The following is a 16,818-nucleotide window of genomic DNA, read 5'->3' on the forward strand; positions in this document are numbered from 1 at the left end:
ACCTGTGCTATATGTGATTTATATTTTTTTATGGAAGGGAAGATAACAGTGACAGCATTAAAAAGCAGAACTATGCCATAGCAAAAAAAAATCATGATATTAATAAAAGCATTTTAAAAAAATAGAATAGGACATTAGTCTAAAAGGAAGAAACAGAATTTATGAAATAAAAAACAGTTTGAGAAAATAACTTGAAGGAACACGCCCCAACTGTAAAAACATTTCAGCAAAGTCTTAATCCTTGTTGTGAATAAGGGTTTTTAAACTTTGGTTTTAGGGCTGTTATCACATTGAGCTAAGTTGTTGCTGTTTAAAAAGTTGTTGTGTTTAAAAAGTTAAACATTATTCTCTTGTTAGGAAGTTCTTAAAGGTAGCACTCTACTCTTTATGATGTGTGTGTGTTTGTGTGTATGTGTGTACTTCCTAGAAAGTATCATCACAAAGAGTAGAGTGTTACTCTTAATGTTATGTATGTATGTATGTATGTATGTATGTATGTATGTATGTATGTATCAGAGGTGGGTTCCTACCAGTTTGGACAGGTTTGGCCAAGTAGGTAGTAACTCGGCCTGCCACACCACCGAACTGGTTCTATCGGTGGCGCCATAGGCACCACCATCTTGTTTTTTGCTTCTGCACAAGCATTTTTTTTACTACTGAACATGCATGCATAGCACACATCAAGTGTGCACGCACCCAAAGCACATCCCTGAGAGAACCAGCAGTAGCAGAAGACAGAACGCATCCCTGGTTTGTATGTATGTATGACATTCCTAGAAAGTATCATCACAAAGAGTAGAGTGCTACCCTTAATGTTTTATATGTACGTATGTATGTGTGACATTGTGATCATAAATCAAAGATTACCTATATTTTCCCTTTGTAGTCTTATTCTTATCGTGTTTTCCATTTTAATTGATTTAGTACTATAATTTAAGTTTAATTCATATTTTATATTTTAATTGTAGATCTTATTGGGCACCACCCAAAATCAATCCAGAATTTGTGTGAGACAGACAACCATGTAAATTTGACAAGTAAATAAAATGCATGAAGATATACCCAGTTGAGTCTTCAGGGTCTTCAGATGAGGATGTTTCCAGATGCCAGTCATGGGTCTTAGGGAGACCAGAAAGCTCACGGGCTATAATATGCTGTGTATAATCATCATGCCATGTAAACCCTGAAAAATAGTTGCAAAAATACTGATCCAGAAAATTGAGATTTTGGCAAACAAAACAAAGCAGAAGAAAAGACATACTAATCTTGCACTACATAAGCAATTATCACAATGCATTCAATGTTGATAAGCTTTTTTTATATAAACCAATTTCCTACTTGTTTTAGAAGAATAGCGACAGGATTCCTTGAGCCTGCAAATTATTGGGCTAACTGTACTGAAATACTGATGTTTTTAAAATGTTCCTTTCTAAAAAAGACAGTGGGTGTTATGATGAGATTTAAAAAGATTATATTTAATGGAATTTTAGTGTTTCTTAGTCACAGAGGAACTATAAAGCAAGCAGCTTTATTGTCTAATGTGGTTGCTTTTCTTTAGTTACAGAAAAGAACTGAATAACTGAGCTGGAATGATTTTCAAAGCTGAATAGTGAGATATAATGAAAAGTTATTTCACAGAACTGTATCTCATTAGTTTCAAATATATTCCAAAATACATCACCATTTTATATAATGTTGTTGGAACAAGCTAATAATATCAGGGCATCTGGGGTGAGTTCCTACTGGTGTTGGTAGCGGTTAGCTGCGCGCACGTTTTCAGTTCACTGTAAATTGTTCTGCGCATGCGCAAAGACCATAAAAAACTAATAAAAAACATGCCAGCAATGGCAGTGGAGACCAGTGAACTGGTTGGTGGACGTGGCCAGCCTGGGTCGCTGCCGGTTCTGCGATCCAGGCCAAATTACCTCTACTGATTCACCTGAACCAGTGCGAACCGGTAGAATCCCACCTCTGCAGGGCATGAATTAACTCTGATCCACTGAAAACTATAACCATAAGCAGCAGAGTAATCTATCTAGGGATCAATGTGTGTTTATTTTACCTCAACTAACAGTTTTAAACAAGGGCAAAGTGTCATTGTGAAAGTAAATTCAATGCAATTATATATTAATTACATCTCTTATTAATCTCATGGTAATTATACTTAGAATAACGATGTGATCCCAAGAATAATTACTAGTTTGTAAATGTTATGATTAACATTTTTAGTTAATATAGGATTACCACCTGGAATTATCCATAATGATTTAGTATGTCTATATCATATCATTACCAATATTGAAATTCTACTTTCTGATATCTTTTTGTACAATGAAATATTAATCACTGATATTGTAACAGCAGTGTTAATACTTTTTGGTCCATTAACCTGAAAAGTAATTCTATATTTTATTTTTAAAAAAACACTCATGTATTGGCGCTAATCAGTTTTAACGAGTACCTGAAAAAGAATGTTCGGTTCCACAGGATTTATTTCCATTTGATACTATAATCTATATAATACACAGTAATATGACAACACTGTGGTGAACTTTGATAATTTTATATATGCTTATTTACTGTAAATCGAAATAGTATTATAACAACTAGTGTTCAATTTTAGAATTTCAGTAGAAAACATATACCTCAAAAAAGTATATGTCATTTTCACTTTTATTTTACCCTGCAGGCATGGATTTATATTAAATATTTAGCCTAAGCTGAAACAATGGAACAAAAACAAAAAGACAATGAGTTGTGAAACAATCTATTTAGGTAGAAAACTCTATCTTAGAGATTTCTAAATTAGTATCCAAAGAAAACAATATGCCTTGTACACTTTTCTTTCTCACTGATATTATTTTAACACCTGAGCTTTAATTTGCCAACAATAACATCATTCTCATTTCCAATAGCTCCTTGTCTTTATTGGTAACTAGCTAATAACCCGGCATTTCCCAGGTATTTATTTATAGAAGGAAAATATCTGGACCAAATGTAATTTCTAATTTTGGATTTTCCCCCTTACCAGAGGGAGCCCCCTTGTGGAGTATTGTGAAACCTTTACCATGGCAACTCCACTGTGCTGTACAGTAAAAGCCATTTTATGCCAGTACAGTAGAAGCCATTTAAAGGCACAACATGCTGCATCTTAACAGAACACACACCTCGGGCTGCGGGATGTTAGGAGTGTCTTACTCCCACAGTATTTGTCTCCAGAGAATAAGTCATCTGTGTACCAAGTTTAGTTGAAATTGCTCGAGGCGTTCCAAAGTTATAATGGTTGTAAATTACTAGAGATTGGAAGTCAAGAACTACCTGTAGTTTTTTCTTTGATTTCAAGTTTGATTTTTATCTTCTGTTCCATCCCAGCATAGTTAGTATTACCCCTTGCACCATAAGAAGAATCTCTGAAGATTGGTCTTAATAGCTACATTATAATTTTAATTCCAGCTATTTTAACCATCCATTTTACTAACATTTTAAACAGAGTTTAAAAATCAATGAAAACCAAAGATAAAATATTTCAAAAACTATCCCTCTTTTATAGCTCCACTCTTCGTGAAGTGTGGTTAGGATTAGGGCTAAGCAGATCTTTGAGGGGGGTGCTCCATTTTGACATAGAAATCCTTCAAAACTACTTCACAGAGAAGGACAAACACAGACATGCATAGTTTTAATAGCAAAGAATCCATGTTACTTCACTTCACTCTATCCTTAGCCTCTTCTGACATTTACAAAATTTAGACATTTAGATGTTGCTTCTGCAACATCTCTCTTCTCCTGGAGCTGATAAATATCTACAAGGTACAAAACATCCTTCACAAAGATCTATGAGCAGCATTGAAAAACAATCAACTAGGTTCTTTAATTTGTTTGTTTTGAGGAGAAAATCTCAACCCAGGATGCTCAATAAAATAGCTTCCACAGGAACATTAACATCAAGTAAACACCCAGAATCAAAATTAAGTCTGATAAACAAGGGCAATTTTACTTGGCAATTTCCCGATCCGTTGTCTCTACAATCATAGCTACTGCTTTGCTACAACTCAATTACATCAATTTAACACATAAGGTTATACAGGGCTGCAGTTTTTTTTCCATGTCACTAATGTAGAACTGTTCTGTAAGACACACTACTACTAATTATGAATCCCTGCTGGAGCTCTGCCGACAGTGAGCATCTTCCAACTGAAAATTCCCAGCAACGAGCAATGAAAAAACAAGCAACCACATTAAGGAACTTAGCTAAGACACTGGTTATGAAAAGTTATTAATTAAAACAGAGAAATGCAAACTGAAATATTATATGATTAAATAGAAATTATTGAAGAAATAACCAAGATATCTGTCACGTGGAACAACTAAAGAGTCTTGTGGAAAGTTAGAAACTAAAATTTTGATTACAACAAGCTTCACGAGAAATGCCAAACATCCTCTAAAAGAGTCTCAACATTTTTTTTTCATGCTATTTAGAGTATACAGCAGATACTGATGGTAGATGCTTCCTTTTCTTCTTCAATAGAAGGTACAATGACATCATCATGCTCTTTTTAACGTCATAGTTTCTCCTTCTGTTGAAGAAAAAACTTCACTCCTTTTTTTTTAATAGACAGGAGATAGTGAAAGAAAGAAATCATCGGAGGATGCAGGTTTTAAATCTTTGAGGTGGGCTGGAGAAAGAAGACATGTCATATCCATTTTAGCTATTAAGATATGCCGGGTTCGAAAAACAAAAACCTCATAAGAAAAAACTAGATGGATTCTTGGTAGTTTGATAATGCAACCAACCCTTTGGTTTCCTGAAATCATCAAAATGAAAATGCTGGCATAGGGTAAGGAAACAGGTTGTCAGCAGAGCTAGTTGCTGTGCCGTGCCGGCTGCCAGCAGAACTCGGATGAGGAGGAGGTTGGGAAGGAACTTGGGCCAGTCCTGGAGTCTGTGGAAGACTGATGGATGCTCTGCATGGAAAGCAGAGATAGAGTCAGGGCTGTCCAACATTTCTCAACTGCCTTTAGAGCTGGAGATAAGTTTAGAGGTTTAGAGGTTTATTGGGATTTATATGCCGCCCTTTTCCCTAAGTGCGGAAGAAGAACAGCTGGGGCCTGTTCCAGATGTGCATATGTGCAGAACTGTCAAGAGAGGAGAACAACTGAGGAACAGGAACCAACATGGGAAGAAAGGCACATGTGGATGCTGAATGGCCCCTCCCTGGCTAGGGAATAAATGGAAGCAAAAGGGGAGTGGTGGTTGCAGGAGACAACAGTTCGCATTTCTTTCAGAAGATTTGCTTCTTATGATTCCTGCCTTAGAGACTGCTAGCCAGGAATTAATTTACAGCTTTGTCTGATGTGGTCTGTTACTGCAATTAACCCTTGGAAGAATTATTTGCCTGGACTTTTCTGTGAACGAATGCCATGAATTCACAGTAGCTAGACAAAGAGGGGTTTTTCAAGACAAGGAATCTGTTTCTTGGTTCTGCTAAGGCTGGGACAGAACAATAGTTCAGATTTCAAAATGCAGAGGTATGTCTGCAGGGAGGGAGAAAGGCTCTTTTGCCCAGACCTGAATAGCGTCCACCTATTCTTCCAACTACCAGAAAACAGGACAAGAAGCAACAGATGGAAACTAATCAAGGAATCAGTGGAATGATTTGCCTCCAGAGGTTGTGTTCCAACACTGGAGACTTTTAAGAAGAGATATTAGAATAACAGAGTTGGAAGGGACCTTGGACGTCTTCTAATCCATCACTACGCTATTTCAGACAAATGATTGTCCAATCTCTTTTTAAAACCTCCAGTATTAGAGTATCCACAGCTTCTGGAGGCAAGTCATTCCACTGATTAATTGTTCTAACTATCAGGAAATCTCTCCTTATTTTTAGATTGGTTCTCTCTTTGATTAGTTTCCATTGGTTCCTTCTTGTCATGCCTTGGAGTATAATTGACTCCTCTCTTCTTTGTGTCAGCTCTTAGATATTGGAACACTGCTATCACATCACCGCTGGTCCTTCTTTTCATTAATTAGGCATACCCAATTCCTGCAACCATTCATTCATTTGTCTTAAACGGTATGGAGTTTCTTGCTCGAGCAGGGAGTTGGACTAGAAAACATCCAAGATCCCTTCCAACACTGTTATACTGTTATTCTGTCCAAATGCAGAGGTTTCCCTGCATGGAGTGAGCTGTTTTGCTGATAAATTAAATGTTTTGGGGTGATCACAAGGAAATACTGGTGCAAAATTTGGAAGAAATTACAGAGTGAAAAATAGAACTGAAACCAGAAGCATTCTTATTAGGACTATTACACCAAAAAATGGATAAACAATCTCAACACATAATCATCCACATACACACTGCAGCCAGGATTGCTTTTGCACAAAACTGGGGAAAAAATCAATACCCCTGCAGATGACACAATAATCAGAAAAGTAGAGAGATGGACAAAATGACAATAGACCTAAAAGAAAGAGAAGAATCGGATTTCTAAAAAATATGGAATAAAATTTATAAGTGGCTAGAAAACAGAAGCCAAAACAGAAAATAGAGAATGTGAATATATGGTGATATAAATAATCAATATTATTACAAGTGTTAGCACTACTGTTGTTATATTATAGGACAAGGTTAAAGCAACAGGAAGGCAATGCAGAATGGAGAATTATAAAGGCTAAACAGGAAAGCTGATGCTGAAGGCTGTATAATTACTTTATATTGTTATGTATGTTTTGTGTGTTTTGTTTTTTCTTGTGGTGTTTTTTTCTGTTTTTAAAAATTAAAACATTCAAGAAAAATTATTTATAAAAAATGTTTTGGGGTGGGTTTTTTTTCTCCAAAGCACAGGACTTTTCTTGACCATACTGCTCAGCCACTTCATTGCTAGGCTTGATCAAAAAATATGCTACTTATGTAACTCTCCCATCTGGCCCATCAACAGAGGCCTGTTTTCCTTCCCTTCCCTCATCTTTACTGTGTAAATGAGCAGTTGTGAGCAGTCGAGGAAGCCAAGGGGGCTGCGAGAACCCCATGGGGTGGGTAGCAGAGCACGGGGTATCTCAGACAGAGGTGGGTTCCTATCTATTCGGTCCGGTTCAGCCGAATAGATAGTAACTCTGGCTGACATGTGATCGTACCGGTTCCCTCTTCGGCAGCGCCATCTTGATTTCATGTTCTGCACATGCGCAGAACAATTTTTATTGAAAAATGTATTTTATTTTTTTTTATGTGCGCATGCGCAGATAGTTTTAAGTGCAAATGTGCACGCACATGGACTGCCGCAGTGATGGGGTTCAGCCAGTTCGCACCACTTCGGGAGAACCGGTTGTTAAGTTTCTGAGCAGTTTGGTGAACTGGTTGTTGGAAGAAATCATTAGGTCAGAGAATTGGTTGTTAAATTATTTGAATCCCACCACTGGTCTGGCGTGCATGTGAGTGAAGGGAGCACACCCGTGAAAAAATTTTCGGGCACCGAACCAGTAGTAATGGCAGCCGGAACCTACCCTGATCTCAGGGTATGGAGGAAGCCCTGGGACACCCAAGGAAATAGCAATAGCAATAGCAATTAGATTTATATACCGCTTCATAGGGCTTTCAGCCCTGTCTATGTGGTTTACAGAGTCAGCATATCACCCCCACAGTCTAGGTCCTCATTTTACCCACCTCGGAAGGATGGAAGGCTGAGTCAACCCTGAGCCGGTGAGATCTGAACCGCCGAACTGCAGATAACAGTCAGCTGAAGTGGCCTGCAGTACTGCACTCTAACCACTGCGCCCTCTCGGAAAGTGGTCGTCCCTGGAGTAGGCCCTTCAGGTTCATTCCTGCAGCACCCCAAGTGAACGTAATGGTTTGCACATTCTTTTAACAATTGCATTGGGGAGAGAATGAAAGGTGGGTACTTAATGATGTAGTTCATTTAACATTTATCCTGACTTCCAGTAGTAATGGCCAGGCTTCATTACTGTCCTAACTCAAGGATTATCTATATGTGTTTCAAACCAATCTAGCATGTGAAAAAAGAACAGCATCATGTACATATAACAAGGCACAGTTTTCCCTTATAATTAACGATGGACAAAGGCCATATTTCTTATTAAATAGTGAAGGGCCAGAATACAACTTTGTCTCACTTCCTTATTCATTGTAATATCACCTGTAATTAAACCTATTCTATTGGCTCTAACTCGCATTATACTATCTTGATTTGCTGCCTATATTAAATATGTGAGACAAGTTTAATTGCTTGTAACCTTCAAGGGGATGAAGAGATACTAAATTTCATTTATACTTGCTGAGATAAAGGAGGGAAGTGATGTGTGTGTGTGTATCTGTGTGTGTCTGTCTGTGTGTATTTCTTTACTTTTTCTGTACTGCATTCTTACTTTTTTCTTTCATCTCTCTTGCTGTTTTTATTCTTTCTATTCTATTTTCTTTCATTAAATTTAGTTTATATTAGATTTTACTATTATAATAAAAATTCTTAGTAAAACTATACACATACTCACACGTAGAAATAAAAAAAATCACCAATTTGTATTAGTAAGAAACCATCTATTTATGATAGATCATTAGAAGGAATAAGAAATTCTTATCTTTTCTTCTTGTCTGCAATAAATTTTACTTCTTGTTTGCTGCTCTCATGGAAAGCCTGGTGTCTTGAAAAGAAGTGCTAAAGTACTCAGAATTAAAATGGAATTTGGAAATAGATTTATGACTGAAGCTCTGAACATTTGGAATTTAGTCTGAAAAGGTTAAAAAAACTTTTGAAAACCAATATAGACATTAATCTGATTGCTGATGCCTGTAAAAAATAATAAGAAGAAAATGGTTTTTGTTTTCTTCATCTTAAGTGTTGCAAACTCTTTTATATTTTAGAGTAAATTTACTCTAAATTTTATATTTTAGAATAAATTGGATGGACATAATTGTTTCTATCAGAGTTTGCAGGATATTTGCAACTGTGGAGCTTTACTTGTGGAATGAAGTAAAAGATCCATCAGTTTCTCAACTAGGATAAAAAAGACATTTCATCTTGAACAATTAAGCAATTTTGTTTCTTCCCCTCCCAAAACCTGAGCCTATATGAAATATTAAGCAATCAAAGATTAGAATTCTATAACAAATGCCTCAAAAATCCAGTAAATTAGTTGCCTGAAAAATCAGTTATACAGTAAGTAATAAAGTGGTATGTTTTAGTTTTCTCTGAAGTTTTCATTTAATCTCCTGTTTCTTCGGCTTGCTATTTCATTTTGGTGAGGAAATACTTTAAACCTTCTATGGTGATTCTCCTTATGCAATTATAGTTCCCATGCTATAGATACTGCAAATTGTTAATTCCCCTCTTAGCTGTCAGGATCCCTGCAGAACTTGTGCGAGTTGCCTTCATCTTTGTTTTCACAACAAACAAGTCAACATACAGACATAATTCTCTAGCTACCTTCCCACATTCTTAGGGAAGACTCTTTATTTCCAGTGTCTGACTGGAAGCTTAAGAAAAGCAAATCTAGCAATGATCAAATATATTAAGGGAGGTCTTGTTAAAGGGCTGCGGTGGATGAAGAAGCAGTTTTCTACAGTAGGTATTTATAAATATAGTAGAAACTTTCCTGTTGAATTTTCACAGCTATTAGAATACATTTTTACTATTTCATTAAGGTACAGTAATACTTCCACACAGGAGTGCTATTCACTTACCTTCCCTACAGGTTAACAAATGTGAGTGCATGCACGCCCTCGCTTCACTCACATGGGTCACCAGCACACAGCCTTCCACACATGCACTCTTGGCGAAAAAATGGCCTAAATGGGTTGCCGTAGAGCCGGGGTGAGTGGGCGGGCCCACCTGAAATTTCTGTTACCCATTCGGGCAAACTGGTTCGAACCTCTGCCTCCACATAACCAATGCAGATATTCATAAATTAATACAAATGGCTGTCCTAGACTTCTATCTAGTTTGAGGTGAGCTTTGCCACTAGAGTAGCCCTAAGCAAGAATGTTCACTTCCACCAGTTTTCCTAATTCCTATTTTTGTGGAGTTTGATTCACATTGGATATGGATCAAAAATTAAGAAATAAGTTTCTGCAGCAATGAAATCACACATAAAGCTGAAATGAAAACTATATGATATTTCAGAACTCAATCACAACATTATACCATTATTTGAGTTTCTAAAATACTGCATGCATTTTTTTTTTACTCCTCACTATTCACTCTCATCTTATTGCTTTTCTCTGAGGCTGTGTTTCTTCTTGCACGTGTTTTATTATTATGCTAGATAACATTATCAATGCTGTGACATGAAATGAAATTTGGTGGCTGGTTTTCACAATCTTTAAATTGTATGTTGTAAATGACTTCTCTTTTATTTTCTCTTGCTAGTGGGTCTTTCCATTTGCTTTAGATTTTTTTGGGAAGGATTTTGTAGATTTGTAACTATAGTGATATTAAAGGGTTGTAGTAATCTGCTAGTAGTTCTGATCTTTTCTTTTTTATGCATATAAGGATTAAATCCTCCCAAGGAGGATTCTGAGCAGACAGAAAATCAAGAATCCAATAACCTCAGCACCGTATATATTCTCTGCTTTTGCAAATCTCATATCCTTTTCCTCAAATTTCCCCACGATGTATTTCCTTATTATAAATTACAAAAAATACTGAAACATAGCACATATCTCTAAACAGGTGCATGGATAATAATTCAATCTTCATGCCCCTTCTGCACTCTGAGATTGCCACAATGAAGTCAATTAGCTTCACTGGTAGCCTCTGAAGTGGCCAACTGTCTTTCAAAATGGGAATGAGGCCACTCGCTCATTTTAAACATTATATTAAAATAAATGGAAATTTGGCACGGCTATCTCAAAAATATACAGCTTAAAAACAAAGCCAGGTATCTTCAGAGAAGGCATGCCTCAATTACAAAATATATGTATGTAATCATATTTATACCACGTCCTTGTTATGAGAACATGGAAAAGTGCTTCTTTAATAATCTGCATGTTCTCAGGGGTATTTCATGCCACCCCGTGCATCAGATTTTAGTTGAAAGAAAGGAAATTAGTAGTTCTACAGTAGTTGTTTTGTAGAAAATGAGTACACACACATTAACCAAAGTAAGGATTTAAATTGATTTATTTTCCCACTCTTTGAAGAAAATTCCCTAGGATAGCAGATGATCCATTGGCTCTAGAGCCAAAGTTTTCTAAAGATTGACTCTTATTTGCCTTGTCCGACAGACAGTGAAGAAAGATGGATCACATTTCACTATTAAGCAACTGCTAGGCATAAAGCTACATTTGTGATGGAACTGGTGATCTGATCACACATGACAAGCCAAATTTCTGGGTTGATAGATTAATGGCAGAACTGATGATCTGGGAATACAGACCAATTAAATTTCTAAGCAGAGAGCTAGGTTAGATAAATGAATGACAGAACCAGTGATCTGGTCACATAAGCCAAGCCAAAGACCAGTTATCTGGAAAAGGCAAGACAGAAGAGACAAAAATCATTTATTTGACAACTCACCAAGGAGCTAAGCAAGATTGACAGGTCCAGCTTCCTTGCTATTTGAAGTATATCATACTTGATGAATTATCAAAGGGTGCTGGCATCTTCTGGAGAACTTAATTGTTAATGCTCCTAGATATGTATAAGGGATCTTTCAATAGACCAGTTAGTACTTTCTACCTATCCTTGAGCCAACATAAATATTACACAATCTTTTTGTCTTTGCAGTTTACACCATGTACTTATAATATACCAGTTGCATTATTCCAATGGAAAACATGTAAACAAGATTGCTTGGAACTATATTTCCCAGAATACTTTGCTATTCACCATGAAAAATCCAGTCCAACAATCCAACATTGGAAGCATTTCGGGCGTGTTAAGCTGCTAGAATGGAAGAAAAACCAAAATAGCAACATTACCAGGGATGGACTTCGGGAGAACCTCTAGCTAAGATTCTGTGCAGTTTAGAAAAATCCCAAATCCCACTCCTGGCTGGCCATGCCCAACCCATCCTGTCCCTCCCAGGAGTCCCCACGTGACCCGTTTTGGATGCAGGTAAGTGCAGGGTGTGCGCAGCGGTTTGTGGAGGGCAAAGAACGGGCCAACTGGAAGTTCAGGAAGGCCAGAAATGCCCCCCCAGAGGCCATTTTCACCCTCCCAGATGCTTGAGGAAAGCCTTCGGAGCCCAGGGAGGACATAAACACCCCCTGTCCTGTCGTGGTGCAGGAGGCCAACTAGGCCATGCCCACCATGGCCACGCCCACCCAGCAACCGGGCAGAGAACTCCCTTCCTAAAATTTTTGAAGCCCATCCCTGAACATTACTAGCTATATCCAATACTGGGCAGGCATATAATGTGCTAAAGTTGCAGAAAGAGTGCTGACCATTTTCCTCTTAACCATATAGCGCCACCCTCAGTCAGCTGCTGTTCCTGGTGATCCTGGTTTCCAAGCAGGGGAATTGCTTGGAGACTTGGCAGTATAAAGGAAGAGACCTGTATGAGAGAAACAGACTCTCATATTATCCAAAGGATAACAAGTCTGTATTTGTGGACCTAAAGCTAATAGGGGTTGGACCGATCCACCCATAAGAGAATCACCTCACTGCAACCTCAAACAAATGATTAAAGAAGCACAATAGATTATACAATACCTTTGGAAAAAATACACATCACTTACAGAGCAAAACACGATTTTAACAGTACCTAGGGTCTTCTAAGTTGAGGTATGTAGGGAATTCATGAGAAATAGATTGTTGTAGCAAGTAGGCAAAGGTCCAGGCACTTAAACACAAGAATTCATGACATACTGAATTACAGTGCTCCTGGCTGTTATTATCTGAAGCCGTGGGACTGACCAAATCCTCCTTCTCAATATTAAATAAAATCCCATTGCTGAACTTGAAAACATTTAAAATTTATCAACATCCTCAAATGTCAAAATGTTGACATTCATTGTTCTGAACATTTGTCAATTATCCTCTAAGCAGGGATTCTGATCTCTTTTACAAATCAAAGAAATAATTGGAAGAAAAAGAAACTGTTTTAATCACTGTGGTGTAGAATGCCATCATCCTTGAGCGGAAAATGCCTTCTGGGTATAATTAGTATCTCTCTCTAAGGCAGCAAGCAGCATAAAGTGAAATAAATTGCCAAATATTTGGGGCTATAAAGCCACAAGGATATCTGTGCAGCAGTAATGCGGTTGCACAATATATACTTCGGAGTGCTTGTTTTTATAATCAATCAACTGTAAGGTGATTGTTCATTAAAAAAATAGGAAATACACTGTACTGAACCAATGCACAATTATACTGAGGAACAGTTCAACATATTTGTTATTATTTTGTTATTTCCCTTTATTTGTATGCCGCCCTTTTCCCTGGGGGGACTCAGGGCGGCTCACAGTTCAAAAAGGGGGGGGGGAAGGACAAACAATTTTCCAACATAAGACAATACAACATATTAAAAAGAAAACACAACAGTCACACAATTCGGGTGGGGTTAGAATCTTAACCCCAGGCCAGCCGGGACAGCCAGATCTTTAAAGCGGCACGGAAGGACTGGAGGGTGGTGAGGGTCCGAATCTCCACGGGGAGTTCGTTCCAGAGGGTCGGAGCAGCCACCGAGAAGGCTCTCCTCCGGGTAGTTGCCAGTCTGCACTGGCTGGATGATGGAATTCGGAGGAGGCCTAATCGATGCGATCGGTCTAGTGGAGGTAATTGGCAGTAGGCGGTCTCTCAAGTACCCAGGTCCACTACCATGAAGGGCTTTATAGGTGCTAAGTAGCACCTTGAAGCGCACCCGGAGATCAACAGGCAGCCAGTGCAGCTCGCGGAGGATAGGTGTTACGTGGGTGAAGCGAGGTGCACCCACGATCGCTCGCGCGGCTGCATTCTGGACTAGCTGAAGTCGCCAAATGCTCTTCAAGGGCAGCCCCATGTAGAGCACATTGCAGTATTCCAGCCTAGAGGTCACAAGGGCACGAGTGACTGTTGTGAGGGCCTCCCGGTTCAGGTAGGGACGCAACTGGTGCACCAGGCGAACCTGGGCAAATGCCCCCCTGGTCACAGCTGACAAATGATGTTCGAAAGTCAGCTGTGGGTCCAGGAGGACTCCCAAGTTGCGAACCCTGTCTGAGGGGCGTACAGTTTGACCCCCCAGCCTGAGAGATGGAACACTTGGCCAATTCGCGGGAGGGAAACACAGCAGCCCCATGTTGCTTCCAAAAACAGTATTAATTATATATTTATGCTTCTCTACGATCAAAATAAATTCATCTTCCTCCTCCTATGAAAAAGAGATTCTAATGTTAATCCTTTAAGTTATGCATAAAAGTGTACTAAGGATTCAGCAAATGACCACTTCAATAATTCAAGTTGATGTTGACTCTTTTCAACCACATGGATAGGTATTCTGTGGGATGAAGTAAATGCTCATCAGCAACTGGGTATGTCTAGTTTAATGAAAAGAAGGACTAGGACATGATAGCAGTGTTCCAGTTTCTCAGGGGCTGCAACAAAGAAGTCTAGAAAATAATCAAGGAGAGAAGCAACTTAGAACTAAGGAGAAATTTCCTGACAGAACAATTAATCAATGGAACAACTTGCCTCCAGAAGTTGTGAATGCTCCAACACTGGACATTTTTAAGATGATGTTGGATAACCATTTGTTATCCAGTGGTAATAACAGTGGTGTAGGGTTTCCTGCCTGAGCAGGAGGTTGGACTAGAAGACTCCCAACTCTGTTATTCTATTCTAGATAAACTAATTCTTTTCTTCAGCTTTCTTGCCCCAAATAATGCAGAGTACAAATAACTTAGCACTAGGGTACCTGCAGGATTATCTGCTCCAACATGAAGTAGCTCCACCTACTAGAACTAGATGATCCAGGGATAAATTTGTAGATCTACATTTATGGGAAGTAAGAGAAGCTGAAGCTAGAAGGCACCCCACCTCAATAGCAATCTTGGAACTATCGCTTCACAGAGATCTGGTTAATCCACTCCTTGATAGTTTTCAGGAAGTTGTTTTTAAAAATGAGCTATTGCAGAGTATGTGCCCATCATGTTACCTAGCTTTTATATTTATATTTAATTATTCTCCTTTTTATTATGCCCATGGGTTTTCTGATTTATGATTTGGAAATTAAACTTTTAAACACTGTGGATTTTTAAAATATCTTTCTTATATTGTGTCAGCCAATATTTTCCAATTGTAGCAGGATATAAATGAAACAAAGAAACAAACAAATAAACAATTATTTGTTTGCAATATTATTTTTAATAGATCATGAGCATTAAAATAAAATGTACAGTATATACATAATAAAACCTATGTACACTATGATCATATGTAGATTTAAAACACATATAAGCAGATGGCTCAGCAGCAAAAGTGCTGAATTTGTCAGATAGAAAGCTGACAGTCTTGGGTTTGAGACCTGAGCACCACGTAACAGAGTGAGCCCCCATTCCTTGCCCCAGCTCCTGCCCACCTAGCAGTTCAAAAACAGGCAAATGTGAATAGATAAGTAGGTACCACTTCGGTGGGAAAGTAACAACATTTTGTGCATCTTGACATCTATAGCCACAGGACCACAGAAATGTCTTCAGACAATGCTGGTTTCCTTAGCTAAGACATGAATATGAGCACTGCCCCCTACAGTTGAAAATAACTCAACAGGTGAAATCTTTACCTTTGTGATACTGATAACCTTCAAAAATCTTTCATTTCAGTTATTAATTCGCTTATTTAGCTCACAAATATATTTTGTTAAATACATCTAAATCAGAGGTGGGTTGCTCCCAGTTTGGCTGAGCTGGTAGTGGCGGTGGCATGAGGCTCCACCCACCCGCCCTGACGTTTTTGCACATGCGCAGAAGCATCGCACACATGAGCGAACTGGTAGTAAAACCGGTAGAAACCCACCACTGATCTAAATCTATCTTGTTTAATGTTTCCATGTCTTCAAAACACATTAACCTATCCATTTATGATTTAGTTTATGCTCTCCTTCACCCATAAGAAAAAGAAAGGAAAAATAAGTACTAGCCATAAAAACTGGACTGCCACTTATCCATATTTTATAAAGCAATGTTACATGTTGCAGTGCAGTACACAAGCACCAGATGTCACTACATAGAAAAATTTTGATAGGAGAGAATAAACATATGGGCACGGAATTTTAGCAGCACCTGAAATAAAAACATGTCTGCCTATTACTCACCAGGATGTACTTCAAGGACTCTCCCATCAGATACTTTGATGGAAAGATATTCAATATTTTATGAATTTTTATTTAACTAGCGCTGCCTAAAACACAAACAAGTTATAGACATTTTGTTTTAAAAAACAAAGCAAAAAAAGCAATTTAGAATCATAGAATAGAATGTACAGGTTGAGATTGGAGGTCATATTTTCCAGTCCCTGCCCAAGACTGGAATTTGTTATTAGATAATCCCAAACTTCTATTTAGCATTTCAATAAAGACAAGGTTGAGGGACTCTTGTTCTACAGCTGAACAGATCTTACTTTTGGGAAATTGAAAGCTTCTACTATAAAGCAATAGAAAAAGGACTGTTATGTGTTTGTGGCAGGAGTTAACCATAAATGTTTTTCAAGAACAGTATAGTGCTTTAAAATAAAATTTAAACTTAGGAAATTTATCAGGAAGGATGATATATATTTCAGAAGTAGTGAGTATCAAAAACCAAGTCTCAAATATTTAAGAGTAATCCAAGTTTACTTGAGTCTTCTGCAACATAACATGTTGGGTCACCTTCTAGCCTGTATTTATGTACCTCTTCCAT

General features: G+C 38.0%; 1 protein-coding gene across 3 annotated transcripts in view; it reads right to left on the reverse strand.

Annotated features, from left to right (window-relative positions):
• The window catches only part of PTPRN2 (protein tyrosine phosphatase receptor type N2), a 722,783-nt gene that overhangs the window by 514,881 nt on the left and 191,084 nt on the right, over positions 1 to 16,818 (reverse strand). For all 3 annotated transcript variants that reach the window (XR_015696316.1, XM_087712495.1, XM_087712494.1), the window contains exon 4: positions 1,063 to 1,183. Coding sequence is in view for 2 of the 3 variants with exons in the window: in XM_087712495.1 (XP_087568621.1) it covers positions 1,063 to 1,183 (121 nt within the window). In the remaining variant the exon portion in view is untranslated. The remainder of the gene's footprint in view (positions 1 to 1,062; positions 1,184 to 16,818) is intronic.

The sequence above is a fragment of the Thamnophis sirtalis genome, unplaced genomic scaffold, assembly GCF_051295495.1.
Source record: "Thamnophis sirtalis isolate CommonGarterSnake01/CBP01778 unplaced genomic scaffold, rThaSir2_p1.2 scaffold_4, whole genome shotgun sequence".
Classification (NCBI taxonomy): Eukaryota; Metazoa; Chordata; class Lepidosauria; order Squamata; family Natricidae; genus Thamnophis; species Thamnophis sirtalis.